This window comes from Cnephaeus nilssonii (assembly GCF_951640355.1).
Source record: "Cnephaeus nilssonii genome assembly, chromosome: 21".
NCBI classification, from domain to species: domain Eukaryota; kingdom Metazoa; phylum Chordata; class Mammalia; order Chiroptera; family Vespertilionidae; genus Cnephaeus; species Cnephaeus nilssonii.
Window position 1 is genome coordinate 38,242,778 of NC_137092.1, and position 16,989 is coordinate 38,259,766.

Consider the following 16,989-nt stretch of genomic DNA (forward strand, 5'->3'; position numbering starts at 1 on the left):
TTTCCTCCCTTATAGCCATATAGCCACTTAGAATCACATAGTCATATAGCCAAATAAAACAATTCCCACTATAATTTCATGTCTGTTGGCATAGGAAGACATTTCTTCCTGGGGAATAAAAGCACTTAAGATGAACGACCGTGTTCTGATTCACTGCCATTATTCTCCAACTCCAAAGTCTTAGAACTTTCGTTTGGACAAGATTTTCTTTCCCCAACAAACATTCCTGGAGAGTAGATGATGCCACAAAACGGAACTTGTGGGTCAAGGGTCTCCCCCTTTTCAGAGGAGATCGCCACAGCTGACTAGTGGACACATGCTCAATTCTTTTGTGGCCCAGTTCAACGGTGGCTGCCTCGTGGGGTTGTGCCTTGTGGCTCCATTCCCAAACTTGCTGGTTTTCTCTTATTCTTACTGGGGCTTACTGGCCTGTTGTAGAGGGCTTCAGTTGGAAGAGTCCCTAGAATACTTGCAATTTATGGAGAATGCTGAGGAAGAAGAAGCTTGGATCAATGAAAAGGAAGCAATGGTTGCCCGAGGAGATTCTGGAGACACGTTGGCTGCCACTCAGGTGAGCAATAGGCTGAATGAATCCATTTTCTTTTTCTTAAGATGAATCTCTTCTTAAATACTCAGTGTTCACCTTAAAATTAGAATCTCCCTCCTGGTGGGGAAAAACAAATTTAAGATCAGCCCTTAATATAGGATGTTCTTGATACTTAATATTTTTCTGGTAAATGCAATGTTGCTTAGAAATGTTTAAATTTCAATATGGAGAAATCCTTGATCAACACTCCTATTCCAAAATCCAGAAAACTGTAAGATCACATGGTGAGATAGACTCAATATCACTTATATACCTTTGACCCTTTTTCTGTAAGTTTGCCCTTTTTTGGCAAGTGAAGAATTTGGGGAGCAGAATGTGGGTGGGATATGTTGTCCAGATGTTTTGATTCTCATCGACTCATTTATGCAGAGTTTGCTAAAGAAGCATGAAGCCTTGGATAATGACTTTGCTGTCCATGAGGCCCGGGTGCAAAATGTGTGTGCTCAGGGGGAAGACATCCTGAGTAAGGTGAGAGACACCAGGAATTCCCGGTCAAACTTTCATTTTCAAAAGGGATTGGCCCAAATATAGACTCATGAGCAGTGCTAAAATCATACACAGAATTTTAATAATCTATTTTTAACATCTAACAAATATATATTTATTTTTATTATCTAAGGATGCACTGTCCAATATGTCAGCTACTAGCCACAGTGGCTACTTAGAGGCGATGTGCTGGTGATTACTTAACCACCAGCTACTGCTCCCAAAAAAATAAATGCCACAATTGATTATTTCTGTGGAATAAATTTTCCCACGGTGGCCCAATTGAATCCAACTCTTTAAGCTGCCATTTGTCTTCTTGTTGTTGTTGTTAGCAAATAGTTACTTAATTTCTGTTTTCTGAAAACTCTTTTTTCAGGCTATTATAAATACACCTTTCAGATTCTTTAAATTAGTTGTTGACACACTTACTCTTATCCTCTGCACAACATGGCATTTATGCAGCTTTTATAAATGACTTGCTTTGATCATAGAATATTTGTAAGAATGGGAAAAACTTTTGTAAGCCTCTAAGGAGGAGGACCAGTTGGAAACTTATTTGTAACTTGAGTATCATTCTTTAGTTTAAATGCTTGTTTTTTTACAAAGCCTCACTGGTCTAAGTGCTACACGAAGAACCCTAAACAGAGATGACTTCATACTTTCTAGATGCTTACACCCACTCAGATCACAGTTACGCAAACGCATGAGAAGGTCATCCCAGTGCTGGGGTGGAAATAACCATCTGGGACATAAAGAAATCATAGAATAAATTCACTAGACCTAGAGGAGAGTCGTTAAATGTTTTGAAAGAAGGAGAGGAGAGATTTTTAATAGTCCCAAAGAATTCAGATTTTTGGCCTTGGCCTCTCTCTTCCTCCTTTCACCGTTGGCGTTGCAGGAGGAAAGTCGGCACAAGGAGAAGATTTCCGCCAAGATAGAGGCTTTGAATGCAAAGACACCGTCTCTGGCCCAGGCGATCGCTTCCTGGAAGCTGCAGTTGGAAGATGATCATGCCTTTCAGGAGTTCAACTGGAAGGCTGATGTGGCAGAGGCCTGGATAGGTATGATGGGTGAAGGCCAGGGTGCTGGGGCTTGAGAAATGCTGATACATTTTCTAATACAATGGTTCATGGGGCTTTCTCACTTACCTTGTGAAGAGAGGTGCTCCCTCCATTACCCATTCCTGTCCTCCTGGGACGTAATTACAATGACACTCACATGTGTTCACACACACACACACACACACACACACACACACACGTGCTGAAGTATCAGAGAACATCTTTTTGAGAATTGGTGATTTCACATGTGATATTCAGAAAGATAGGGCCGTGGTCAAAACTTCTAGGAAATAAATGTGTGTTTGATTCAATTAAAATTTATGTCTAATATGAAATTTTTGTGTTCTATGAAACACTCGGACTTTCCCTTGGTGCTAGCTTTGTTTCAGTCAGTTTATCCTGAATAAGTCTATAGAACAATCCATTCGCCCCCAATTTAATATTTACTCACAGCCCAAGGAATTGCCGACTTGTAGAGTTAGGAGGCTCTCTTGTGAACTATAGGACATATTCCTTTTCTCCTTATCAAGTCTGATCCAAGATCAACTGTCTTTCTCAACCTATTAATGATCTTTGCTCTTTAGCTGAGAAGGAAAGAAGCCTGAAGATCAATGGCAACGGTGCAGACCTCACTGCCTTCCTCACTCTCCTGGCAAAGCAGGTGAGAGCAGGGTTGCCTTTGTAATAGACGCCCGTGAGGGCCAAGACCCATATCGCACAGAAGCTGAACACATAGGATTATCCACTGCTAGGTTATGTGGTTTTATTGTCTGTGGGACCTGTAATATTGCTCCTTTGATTCTTCCTGTTATTGATCATTTGCTAGTTTTTTCTCCCTCTTTGCCTCTCCCTGCCCACTCTCTCTAATTAATTTTGCAACAGATATTTACCATTTTTATTAGAGGATCAACATTTGGCTTTTTAATTTTTTCTGTTCTATCTTTATATTATATTCCATTAATAACTTTTTATATCTTTAAATCTTTACCATTTTCTTTATGATTACTTGATTTAAAAATTTTTTAAGATAGATATTGAGATTTCAAATATTCAGCCATTGTTTTATAATATAGTAGAGGCCTGGTGCATGAAATTTGTGCACTGGGGGTGGGGGGGTGGGGGAGGTCTCTCAGCCCAGCCTGAACCCTTTTGCAGTCTGGGAGCCCTCAGAGGATGTCCAACTGATGGCTTGGGCCTAAGCCATCAGTCGGACATCCTTAGTGCTGCCGCGGAGGTGGGAGAGGCTCTCGCCACCACTGCTGCTCTCGCCAGCCATCAGCCTGTCTTGTGACTGAGTGGAGCTCCCGCTGTGGGAGTGCACTGATCACCAGGGGGCAGCTCCTGCATTGAGCGTCTGCCCTCTGGTGGTCAGTGTGTGTCATAGCGACCAATCATTAAGCTACCAGTAGTTCTGCAGTTCAGTCAATTTGCATATAACCCTTTTATTTTATAGGATTGATTTAAGGATATAAATTTCTAAGTAAGGCTTAACTGCATCTCAGAAATTTGATGTTTTTGTTGTTCAGTTAAATATGTTCTATCTAACTTAATTTCTTATTTGACCCACTAATTATTCTGTTTTGGTGAATAGTTTTTATACAATTGAAAGAGTTTTTATACAATTGTATTTTTTCAGTGGTTTATATTATCTATTAAATTTTGTTAATCATGTTGTTTAAATACTTATTATTTTTATACTAGAAACCCGTTGCACGAAGTTTCGTGCAATAGACTTTCACCTGGCTGCCGGCAGCAGTTTTCCGCCAGCACCAGTTTTCCTCTGGCCACCCGCCGATCAGAGCGCCTCCCGCCAGCGCGATCGGCTACCCCGAGAGGAACTCCGATCCGGGAGGCGCTCCGATCGGCGGGTGGCCAGAGGAAAACTGGTGCTGGCGGAAAACTGCTGCCAGCAGCCACACTATCGGCCACCACCAGCATCTTCCGCCGGCCCCATGGGTCCTTCCGCAGCGTTGGCCTAACGGCCGGTGGGAGGAGCGGGAGTCGGGGACTCGCGAGTCCCCAACCCCCGCTCCTACCGCCAGCCAATCGGCCACCCTGAGTCCCGCCCCCCGCGCCTCCAGCCGGCCCAATCGTGGGCGTAGCGGAGTGATGCAATTTGCATATTGCCTTTTTATTATGTAGGATGTTTTGAGGCTAGGTTAAAAGTTGTGTTGACATTTAGAATAATGCAATCATCTTGATGAATTGATACTTTTAATTATGAAATGGTCATCTTTCTAATAACATTTCTTAATTTAATACTAGAATACTACACCAATTTGTTTGTTTGTTTGTTTATAGTATATATCTGTTTTCATCTTCTGTTGTTTTTTTATGTTTCTGTGTCTTTATATTTTATTTTATTTTTCTTGTTGATATATTTATAAACTGCAAAATGATTACCATCATAGAATTACATAATACTTTCATTCTGTCACATAATTACCATTTGTGTTTAGTAAGAACATTTAATATTTACTCTCTTAACAGCTTTCAAGTATATAAGTATATAATACAGTATCATTTGCTAAAATAACCTTGCAGTATATTAGATCCCAGAACTTGTTAAAAGGAAGTTTATACCCTTGGTACCCCTCCCCGGTCCTCAGTTCTTAGTAACCACTATTTGAAATTCACATATAAGTGCATCATACAGTGTTTGTCTTTCTCTGACTTATTTCACTTAGCACAATGACCTCAAATTTCATCCAAGTTGTTGCAAATGGCAGGGTATCCTTCTTTCTCATGACTAAATAATATTCCATTGTATGTATGTATCTACTTCTCTATATTACATCTTCTTTTTCTTTTTTTTTAATCCTCACCTGAGGTATGTTTTATTGATTTAGAGAGAGTAAGGGAGAGAGAGAAACATTGATGTGAGAGAAACATCAATTGGTTGACTACCCTACACACCCTGACTAGGGATCAAACTACAACCTAAGTATGTGCCCTGACCAGGAATTGAACCCAAAACCTTACTGATGAATGGGACAATGCTCCAACCACTTGTGCCACCTAGCCCGGGCTATATTGCATCTTCTTTGCCTGCTTATCGGTTGCTGAACACTTAGGTTGTTTCTATATCTCAGCTATTGTGAACAATGCTGCAGTGAACGTAGAAATGCAGAGTGCCTTCAAATTTTCTAAAATTTTATAGATATTATATAATGAGTATGGCTTTGTCTACCTAATTTGATCATTTTATTGGAATAGTGAGTTCATTTACATTTAAACTAATTCATTGATAAGGTTTTACTTAAAACTGTAATCTAACACCTCCCATTCCCCATCCAACCCCTACTTTTTAGCTAGGAATTGAATTGCTTCAAAGCATACTTTTAGTTTTATTTATCTATCTATCTATCTACTTATTTATTTATCTGAGGACTAGTCCCTTTTCAGTTTGCTTTTACACCTGGGACCTTTCAGGGGTTTCAACTAATCTCTTTCGCTGGGGCTGCTCATGCTGACTGTGTCCTGGAATCAGCACTGTGTGACTCCAGAGAACTGTCTGCAGCGCTTTAGATCCACGGCTGCTGTTTTCCGCTGGCCTTCTAGGACTTGTGTCCTACACAGTTAGGACTCTGTAAAGGTCTTGAGAGGAAAGGACAGTGGGAATAGTGAACCTGCTTTTCTGCAGTTCCCTCTTCATGGCTCCTCAAACCCTGGCTGCCCCAGTCCCCAGAACTCCAGTTTCTGTCTGTTTAGCTCCATCTGAAGCTCTCATCAGCTGCTTTCCCCTCTTACCCTGTTCAGTGTATACTTCAAAAGCAAAAGTAACAGAGACTATTACTCTTACTCTACTACCAATCCCTCCTCTCCAGGACTTTAATTCTTGAATTACAGCCACCTGAGCTTCATTCTGATCTTTTTCAAACAGCTGATATTTTTGTACTTTTACCCAGTGGTTAAAGCTGTTCTCAAAGAGAGAATTGGTCCAATACAAGCTACTCTATTAAAGCTGGAAGTGGAACATTCCTAATTTTGTGATTCTGATACCAACATCTCCCAAAATTATCATTTGTGTAATATAGCATCTGTAGGTCTTTTTTGAATTTCCATACTTCCAAGATCTCCAGTAGTGCACTGCTGGTAATTAGAACACAAAATCTAGTAAGTGATACAAAAGAGTCTTAGAAAGGATGTGAGCTCAAATCTAATTTCAAAACATACATCGGAATGTAGCCATAATCCCAATCCCAAATGTTTACTTATGTGTCTAAATCGTATTTCCTTTTCCTTGGCCATCATTCTAACTCTTTTCTAGTCCTTATCTTGTTCATGATAAAAATATGGTGGAACCCAGGTGTAAATGACCCTTCGGAATCTGCATTCATTCTCTGCTCACTGCTTCTCTCTGGTCTTTCTCAGGACACACTGGATGCCAGTGTGCAGAGCTTTCAACAGGAGAGACTGGGTAAGATAACTGACCTAAAGGACCAGCTGGTGGCTGCCCAGCACAGCCAGTCCAAAGCCATCGAGGAGCGCCATGCTGCCCTGCTGAGGCGCTGGGAGCAGCTGCTGGAAGCCTGTGCAGCCCACAGGCAGAAATTGCTAGAGAAACAGCTGCCCCTGCAGAAGGTAAAGGTTAAAAAATGATGAGCATGATAAGACCTTGATTCTATATTAGCAATGGAATCTAGAAACAAATAGTGGAAACCCTGTTTGGATGTATTTGAGTGTGTACTTTGGAAAGGACCAGAAAGACATTCTTACTGAGCAAAAAGACTTTAGATTGCTAGGGAGGTTTTTTCAGACTTTTATCAGTTATCCAGCTGACTTGAGATGAAAGCTCGGCACAGGTAATAGAAGAGGTAGGTGGCACAACAGGGTGAGCGATCTTACTGTATAGCAGCCCTACAACTGCTTTTCTCCAGTTCAAATAAAATAGCTAAACAAGTAAATATTGTGTTCTTACATGTCACTTAACATCTCTGAACCTTGATTCTTCCATTTATGAAATAGGATAATATTACCACCACCTCTTGCTGGTCCCTGTTATTACTATTAAAAAGGATAATGGATCTGAAAAATTCAGTATAAACCACTAAGTTCTATATGGATATAAGTGACTAAAATGTCCTTTCTAATTGGTTGCTAAGGTATTAGATGTTGATAATAAAAAAAAAATCAATAATGAAAGGAAGTTGGACCCGGTCAGTAAATTACTGAGCACTCCTACACCATAAGTATTATACCATATAAGGTAGGGAGTTAGGGAAATTGGAAAACTAACATACAAATAAAAACCAGACAGTTTGAAAAAAAAAAAGTCAGTCTGGACCCTTAGTTAATTTTTATTCTATTGAAAGACATGAAACCTAATTTTAATGAAAAAATAAATTAATTAATGGAATATATATATATTTACATATATATATATATATATATATATATATATATATATATATATATACACACACACACACACACACATATATATATGGAGAGAGATATGAAAGATATTTCACAATCTGATTCTATTATTTTACTTTCTGATTATAAAATATTTGTAAAATATTCAGTTGATCCATACTATTTTGAAAATAATAAGAAGTACTTTATAGGTTTTTATATTCTTCATATGAGTTTTCTCTGTGCTGGTCTATTTTAGCATATAGATTGCAGAAATCAGTACCGGGAAGATATAATACTGCACAACCTCTTTAATGCCTGTTTTGGGATGAAAACAAATTTGCATAACAAATATCTGTGGAAGAACTGTCTGCTGACCTCAAATCTATGATGATTTTAAATTTAAAATATTTTTGATGACATGCTGTTTGGAACAATTCATGTTATTGCTCTAATTCGGAAGTCAGTCATTCAGAACATACAGATAACTCCAGAGAGTATTGCAGGAATGGGGATAAAGGTTAGAGTGTAGGAAAGGGATTTAAACAGGAACTGCAAGCATGAGATGAGCCCTGAACAAGTTTTAGAAGGATGATAGGAAAAGAACTCAGTCTTCAAAGAGACATTAGAGAGGTATGGTCTGTAGACGATCAGAAGAAAGAGGAAGTGGATAAAGGATAGGATAGACTTGCCTATTTCATGAATGATTCATTCATTTCACATCTATTTTTGCATGTCTACTATGTGCCAAATAGAATTGAAACAGATTTCAGAATAAGGAATCATAAAATCTTCTCATTGAAAACAACCTTTGTTACTTTTGGAATCTTAGAGCTAAAATGTCTCTAGAAATCATTCAACTTGCTCATTTGCAGATGATAGAAAACTTGACCAATTTCACAATGAGATGCCAGGATCAGGACTTATATTTCTAACTCACTTGTCTATGCATCCGATTGTGTGGTTCCCATTGATTTTAGTTCTGTTCTTTTAACGGGTTTGCCCTGAAAATATTGAAGACAATTACTTTTTTATTTTTTATTCTGAGTCTTCTTTCCTCTTTTTCTCTTCTCTTTCTATTGGGAAAGATGAGGTGTCTTTTTTTTTTTTCCTCTCTCTCTCTCTCTCTCTCTCTCTGTAGGCTGAGGAGCTATTCATGGAATTTGCACACAAGGCTTCAGCTTTCAACCACTGGTGTGAGAATGCTGAGGAGGACCTGTCAGAAAATGTGCACTGTGTCTCCCTGAATGAGATTCGCCAGCTCCAGAAGGACCACGAGGCTTTCCTGGCCTCCTTGGCCAAGGCCCAGGAAGATTTGAACTATCTGCGAGAGCTAGACCAGCAGATTAAGTCCTTAAATGTGCCCTCCAGCCCTTACACCTGGTTAACCATGGAGGTGCTAGAAAGGATGTGGAAGCACCTACCTGACATCATCAAGGTAGACTGAGGCACAGCAGGGACTTCCTGTGGCTATAGTGATCATGACAATTGAGTGGAGTATCCAAGTTGGGGGACTTTTGAGAAAGAAAGGAACATTTTTAATTGGGAAAGCAGTCTTAAATTGGATAGTCTAAGAGATATTTGAAAATATGTTCACAATAAGTATAGCCCTGTATAACATGGTTTGAACAGCTTTATGCTTCAGGGTGTTGAGCAGTGATGTAAGGCAGCAAACACAAGCTCCAGGACATGACTCTGAAAATGAGTTATAGAGAGTTCACGAGGCTTGCAGATGTCTTTAAAGTCTCTATATGCCTTCATCCAAAGCATTCTCTATTTTATACACACCTCCAAAAGTGCCTTTTAAATGTGTTTGCATTTAACTTTTGTCTGTCTATAATGATGTTCATTATAGAAGCTATGGACAATATTTAAAAGTTTAACAAAGAAAAATTTTACCATAAAATCACCAATTTTAGATGGCAACTCTTATAACTACCTTTCCCTTTAAGGCTGTTTTTATGTTCATTTAAATGAAATTTCACCTGGAAAAAAAAATAAGCAGAAAGATTTGCCTTCATTATCTTATTATTTTTACTGAGTTTTGCCTTTGAAACATCTGCAAATACTTATGGGAAGTGACATGAGTTTTCCTCACCTTTCCGAGACGAGAAGAGGTAGGCTGGAAGCAACATGAGCACATAGGCACATGCCTCCGGAATATAAGTTTGGGGGGTTGAGGTATGGCTGAGCCTGGGAACCAATTATTTTACTGCAAAGAAAGGTTTTCAATGTGCAATTCGCTGTCTGTGATTTGGGTTTCTAGGAACGGGAGCAAGAGCTGCAAAAGGAAGAGGAAAGACAGGTCAAGAACTTTGAGATGTGCCAGGAGTTTGAACAGAATGCCAGTGCCTTCCTTCAGTGGATCCTGGAAACCAGGTGTGCTATGTTACCTCAAAAATTATGATCCTTATGCCACACACTCCATTTCCCATAAGGATAAAGTTCATAAAGGAGGGGAAGGAGAGGGACTCCTACAGCATTTAACCTGTCCTAAATTACCATGTGCTTTCTACTGGTAATTGGTTACTTTCTGAATCAATCCTTGCAAAACCGAGAAATGAGAGTTTCAGCCTTCTACCCATTGTGTAACCTTCAATATTCTCTTCTTGAGACTCTCAATTTTTTTCTGTTGCCTATAATTACAGTTCAAAAATAATAACAGTTATTTTTTATTTAAAATTTTTAATGTTGACATTATCTTTGCATTTTACAAAGTACTTCTCTGTCCATTAACTCACTTAACTTTTAGAGCACCCTGGAAAAGTATACAGAGAAAACCTTATTACCTCTGAGGGAAAGAAGTTTAATAGATACATTGGTGGGCTCACGGCCACATGTGTATTTATTGACACAGCAGAAGTAGAGCACATTGTAAACATCTAGTATGAAGCTCATATGTTGCCTGACTAAAGCTGTGATGGGAATCCAGTGAGATAGTATATGCTAATTGCTTTGATGGAATCCAAAGTGTTCTGTACGTGGAAATAACATTTGTTGCATCTTCTGGGCAAATGACCTTGAAAAGGAGGAGACCTAGCAGGTGTAATACACATTAGAATAAACGCTCTAAGTTGGTTCACTGTATTCAGTAACTGGGTCAGATTTGTGGAATTTTGAGAGTTAAAGAATTGGTTTAGACAATCCATGTTTCTACACACCACTGACAAGGATCAATCACACAGTTAACAAAAGGAAAATCAGTCTCATGGCCAAAAAACCCTGAGAGAAGGCACAAGCAACACAGCTCTGCCTTCTCTTCCTTTGGGTTTGGTCCCTCCTCCTCTGGCATCATGTGCCCCACACTGAGCAGATCACGTGACCACCTGTGCTCTCTCTACTACAGCAAGTAGCTGCATGGAAGGCTGTTAGCTTCTGGGTGTGAAAGAGACTTTGGAAACAGTGGATGGAACATGTTCATATGTTTTTGGCTACAAAAGAATTTAGAATGTTTCATAAATCTGAAGTAAAAAAGATTGTTAAAGTAATCCATATTAACATATGATTTCCCTTTCTTTCTTCTGACTCCTGTTCCGGACCTTCATGTCCAGGGCTTATTTTCTGGATGGGTCAGTATTTTATGTTACCACGTTTGTTTTGTTCTAGCATTCGGGAATGATTAAACAAGGAGACCTTAGTACTGGGGCATCTCATCTCATCTCAATCTGATGATGCCCAATGAAAATGTGGGGTGAGAAGGAGAAGCAAAGTATATATTATTCTGGCTCAATACCCCATTAGGTGGAATCTTGCTTACATTAAGTTAAGAGTGTTTGAGAATAAGAGCTAGGAGAAAGACCTGGAATCCCTCTCATAGGCAGAGAAGAACTAGAAGGGGCCTGAGTTCCTTCTCATATGTCTGGCAAGGTTGCCAATAGGCAGAAGGGTTGGTTTCATGAAAATTTGGTGTTGTGTAGATTTATTTTAGGGAGGCCAAGTAACTTGGAAGAAGTAGCAGTAAAGAAATGTAGGAGCTCTGAGTTTGTCTGTCTTTGTGAAATATGGACCTCTGATATTATAAGTAACTTTTTAAATCTGGTTCTTAACTAGATCTTTGCTCAAAGAAACAGGAACTCTGGAATCCCAATTGGAAGCAAATAAAGTAAGTAATGTTTATTCATTAGGTCAAGATATTGCCAGCATTATAAGGAGTGCAAGAAAAACTACTTAAAGGAAACTCTTAAATAAACACTTTTATGCAAATTTCCTGGCCTGAAAGTCAAGGGTCTACGGCTCTGGTGCCAACTTTGCCAAAATGTTATTCTAACCATTGGCCACCACTTTATGGACATTGGTTTGCTGAACTCTCTAAACTGCAATTTCTGTATCTATGTAATAATGTTAATGATATTTCTATTATAGAGTTACTGTTATTAATTAAGAGAAAAAGTGCAAGGCTGCTAGCTTACAACTAGAAACTGACAATTTTTAAATTTTATAATGACAATTATTTGATAATACAATTGAATCTAGATGATCTCTTAAAAATTGAGTGAAGCAATGGGCTACAGCTGTGTTTCTTACCCTTATTTTCATTATTGACCCCTCTAGGAGAAAATTTTAACTAATTACATTTTATTTCTTCCTAATGAGAGAAGTTAAATACTAAAGAATAAGACATTGTCAGATAGGGAGTTCTCGTTCTCGTCAAGAAGGTGAGTACGTAATTGGTGTGCTGGTCCCCTGCCATGACCACATCAAAATTACAATTAAATTATAGCATGATCAACCTGCAGAACCATTTGAATACTAGCTGAACATAAGTGTTGTTACTAAGGATACAAAGAAGAAGCCACCATCCAGACTGCTAGGAAGAGGGGAAGAATTAAAACAGGCTGGATCCACACCCATATGTGCCAGTTGAGAATCTGGCGGGATATCTCAGCTTCAGAAGTCTTCACTGAGGAGCAAAGGGAATCCCAGCATCTACCATGTTCATGGATTGGAAGAAAGACCATCATTAAAGCATCCATACTACCCAAAGCAATCTACAGATTTAATGCAATTCCTATTAAGATACCAATAGTTTTTCTGAGTAGTTTATTTATCATGGAGGACAGGAATATCCCTGAAAATAATTGAATGAAAGCAGTTAGAGGAAACCCCAACTCATCCATTTCTTATTTTCACTCCGCTCCCTAGGTCTGGAGTGGCGCCCTGGGTGACTCTCTGTCTTTTAATTTTCCAGAGGAAGCAGAAGGAGATCCAGCTGATGAAGCGCCAGCTGACCAAGATTGAGGATCTGGGAGACAACCTAGAAGAGGCTCTGGTTCTGGACATCAAGTACAGCACCATTGGGTTGGCACAGCAGTGGGACCAGCTCTATCAGCTTGGGATGCGAATGCAACACAACCTGGAACAACAGATCCAAGCCAAGTACTGGGAACCTATGGGCAGGGCTAGGGAAGGGTGTGGATGATACTAGTTTTAGGTAGTTAACTCCAAGGGCTAGAATTTGGGGTACTGGTTAAAAGCACTCCTTAAGAGCTAGTACACTCACTGTATTCAGAAACAATATTGTCTTTACTGCCCCACCGAACGATGGTTTCTCTTTATTCTATTATGCAATAGGAGACAGTGCTCTCATTGTCCTGAAAATACTCATCCGCCAATTCTCGAACTCCTTCACCATCTTATGTAATCTCTTCAGAGAGCATTCCCTTTTGTAGATTTTTCCCCTAAAATGTCTAAAATGCAAGAAATAGTCAAGATATGGAGCAGAAAAGCAGAATTCATTTTTTCCCTAAACAAATTAATTGTCTTAAAGAAGCTTTAGGTTTCCATAGCTTTTTTGGCAGTGTTATTATCTCAATCAGAGATTTGTGTAAAGAGTTTGATAATAAACATTTTAAACTCTGTGAGCCAGGCCCTAGCTGGATAGCTTATTTGGTTAGAGCCCTGTCCCGGTACAAGTTTATGGGTTCAATCCCCAGCCAGGACACTTATAACTATCAACCAATGAATGCACAAATAAGTATGGTATCTCTCCCTCTCTCTCTCAAATCAATTTTAAAAATTAAATTTTGTGAGTCATATAGTCTCAGTTGTAACTACTCAACTCTGATGTTGTGGAGAGGAACCAGTTATTGATAATCCATAAATGAATGAGCATGAACATAATACAATAAAATATTATTTATGGACATTTAAATTTTATGTATGCTTAATAAAGCATTCTTTTTTATTATTTCAACCATGTAAAAATATAAAAACTATGAATAATGCTGCAATGAACACAGTTTCACACAATGCAATACACAGATGATTAATCCCTGCTTTATGTTTGACATCATAGAATTGTACACTTGAAACCTATATAAACTTATTAAGCAATTTCAATTTAAAAATATAAAAAACATTCTTAGCTCATTGACTGTACAAAAGCAAGTGACAGACTGGATTTGGCCCTAAAGTAGATGACTCAAATAGTGAAACAGTCACTAAAATTTCTATTTCATGTGACTTAGCTTCTGCTTTTCTCTGTTTTGTTTCATGAGGTAATTTTTTTTTTCCTTTCAGAGATACTATAGGTGTGAGTGAGGAGACACTGAAGGAGTTTAGCACAACCTATAAGTGAGTATCCTATATAATAAAAGGCTAATATGCTAAGTGTCCAGTTGTTCAGTTGGCCATTCAACCAATCAAAGCATAATATGCTAATGATATGCTAAGGCCTCTCAACTGCTTGCTATGACGTGCACTGACCACCAGGAGGCAGATGCTCTGACCAGTAGGTTAGCTTGCTGCTGGGGTCTGGCCAATCGGGACTGAGCCAAATGGGCCAGATACGCCCTGGAGCCCTCCTGTGGTCCCTCCCCCACTGGCCAACCTCTCGCATCCCTCCCTGACCCCAATCCCTGATTGTGCACTGGTGGGGTCTCTCGGCCTGGCCTGTGCTTTCTTGCAATCTGGGCTGATCCCCTCCCCCACCCCACCCCCAGAGTGCACGATTTTCGTGCACCAGGCTTCTAGTAACTTTATAATTGATTTGTTCTTTGTTTTTCAGACCATTCAAAATAAATCTCAAATACATTTTTTTCCTTCAATGTGGCTTATTAGGATTTTAAATGAAGATCTAGATATGTTATTTAGCTTTAAGTTATAGCTTGTAATATGTCACTGAAATTCCTATATTTTAGAAATACCTTTTTTATGTTCAACATTTTATCCTTTTCCTCCAACCATTAGGTTAAAATAAAAGTGTAGAAGCACAGGCAAGCTGTCCATTCATTTCTTTGATAAGATTATGCTATGCTGCTTGGCCAGCATGGCTCAATGGTTGAGCGTCATGACCTATGAACCAGGAGGTCACAGTTTGATTCCTGGTCAGGACACATGCCCGGGTTGTAGGCTTGATTCCCAGTGTGGGGCGTGCAGGAGGCAGCCAATCAATGATTCTCTCTCATCATTGATGTTTCTATCTCTCTCCTTCCTCTCTGAAATCAATAAAAATACATTTTGTAAAAAGATTATGCCATGTTAATAAAGCTCCAGCTGATGCAACAAAACTGTTCTTTTCCATTGTTAATATGCTTCTCTACTGAATTTGATAAAATGTTTTTATTCTATAGACACTTTGATGAGAATTTGACAGGGCGCTTGAGTCACAAAGATTTCCGGTCCTGCCTGAGAGGACTCAATTACTACTTACCCATGGTGGAGGAGGGTGAACCTGAGCCCAAGTTCGAGAAATTCCTGGATGTCGTCGATCCAGGGAGGTAGGAGGAAGACCAAGGCCAGACCGTACCAGGGAATGGGGCTTTGCAGGTCAAGCACAAAGAGTAAAGTAATCCATAGGCATTAACTCGCCTTGAGAATAGGAACATGCAGACCACAATAAATGAACAGCTTTTGGTGCGCTTCCAGGATTAGCTCACAAGTTCATGGCACTAACTGCAACTCAGGCACCAGTCCTGCGATTTGATTAATCCCTGCTTTATGTTTGACATGAATTTCAGTTAGTTCTGAGCATGGAACTTGACAGAAGAGTCCCTTCATGTGTATAATGTCTTAGGAGAGGATCACTAACATGTGGGAGAGGGGTTGTTGTATGCTTGTGAGGGTGACATAGAATCATAGAGGTACCACATTATTGTTAGGGACTAATTCTTTCTAGTACCAAAACCAAAGAAGACCAGAAATAGAGGTCCTCAAATCAACGTGAAGAGCTTGAGGTACTAGAGACAGGGTACTGCTGCTGATGGGAAATTCTGAAATTCTATATAGTGTGCCAGGCCCATATAGAAACAGAGGCTGGAACTTGGGAAACGGTTTATTTGGCTGTAAGGGGATGAGAACGAGGGTCAAATAGGTCATAGTCTTAGAGAGCTGAGTTGGAAAGGCACTTGGAAAATCCAGTTTCCCTCTGTCTCTGTGACACCAAGTAGAATGAGAACGGGACCTGTTTCTTCTCTGTGTTGAGAGGGCACAGTTCCTGATCCATTTATCTGACAGGAAGGGCTATATCTCACTGGAAGAATATACCTCATTCCTGATTGACAAGGAATCAGAGAACATCAAGACCAGCGATGAAATAGAGAATGCTTTCCAAGCCTTGGCAGAGGGCAAGACCTATATTACCAAAGAGGACATGAAGCAGGTACGATTCCAATTGCACCTACCCTCATTGTGCTCTCATAACAACCTAGATTTTGCTCATCTCAGGCCTACTTGCCTACTATCCCCCACCTCTTCGTTTTTCTGTAGATATCACCTGCTTTGGTCACCATTTCATGTTGTGATCAAAATACAGAGTCAACCTCTAATGACCATCAGGGTCGATCCCAAACCTGAAACTCGTTTTTAAGAATGCTTTTTATCCCATTTACTTAAGCCAAATTTAGAGAAGGGGATAAGAAGCATAGTCAAAGTGACATGGAACTCTTCAAGTAACAGTTGACTTGAAGAGATTGTTGGTTTTATTCATTAGAAAATATGAATTACTGTGAAAGGTATGTGATATGAACAGTGCTGGCTTTTTCTTCTAACGTTCCTCCACTCCCTGAGTTTAGGGAACACTGGCATCCCAAGGAACCAGCTATTTTGAATTCTTATTACGGCATCTTCTTCCTCTTGTGTTTCAGGCTCTAACACCAGAACAAGTGTCCTTCTGTGCCTCACATATGCAGCAATACGTGGACCCACGGGGCCGAAGCCACCCTGCTGGCTATGACTACGTTGGCTTCACCAATTCCTTCTTTGGCAACTGATAAGCGACTCTTACTAGATCATATAAAGCCTTGGTTGTGGAATTATTGGGGAATGAAAGAGGTGAATGCAGAGGGAAGAAAGATAGTAGTGTGTGTGTGTGTATTACATTTATTGCAGGACCCGAAAGAGATACAACCTTGGGAGATATAAGGCATTAGTAGAGTTGGAGAAGAGGAGACCAGGGGCTTATTTTGCATGAAACGAATTAAATCAACTGATGGGTACCAAGTTCTCTCTTTTCTAAAAGAAAATAAATTAAATTTATTA

At 39.5% G+C, this 16,989-nt stretch overlaps 1 protein-coding gene across 1 annotated transcript in view; it reads left to right on the plus strand.

Moving 5' to 3' along the window:
• SPTA1 (spectrin alpha, erythrocytic 1) overlaps positions 1-16,721 on the plus strand; it is a gene marked incomplete at both ends in the record, with an annotated part of 68,171 nt that extends 51,450 nt beyond the window's left edge. The window contains 14 exons of the mRNA XM_079762081.1: positions 439-571; positions 977-1,075; positions 1,992-2,154; positions 2,739-2,815; positions 6,529-6,738; positions 8,654-8,950; positions 9,779-9,891; positions 11,064-11,081; positions 11,563-11,614; positions 12,701-12,888; positions 14,032-14,085; positions 15,084-15,230; positions 15,967-16,111; positions 16,596-16,721. Of these exons, the coding sequence (XP_079618207.1) occupies positions 439-571; positions 977-1,075; positions 1,992-2,154; positions 2,739-2,815; positions 6,529-6,738; positions 8,654-8,950; positions 9,779-9,891; positions 11,064-11,081; positions 11,563-11,614; positions 12,701-12,888; positions 14,032-14,085; positions 15,084-15,230; positions 15,967-16,111; positions 16,596-16,721 (1,822 nt within the window). The remainder of the gene's footprint in view (positions 1-438; positions 572-976; positions 1,076-1,991; positions 2,155-2,738; positions 2,816-6,528; positions 6,739-8,653; positions 8,951-9,778; positions 9,892-11,063; positions 11,082-11,562; positions 11,615-12,700; positions 12,889-14,031; positions 14,086-15,083; positions 15,231-15,966; positions 16,112-16,595) is intronic.
• Between the last annotated feature and the right edge of the window lie 268 nt (positions 16,722-16,989).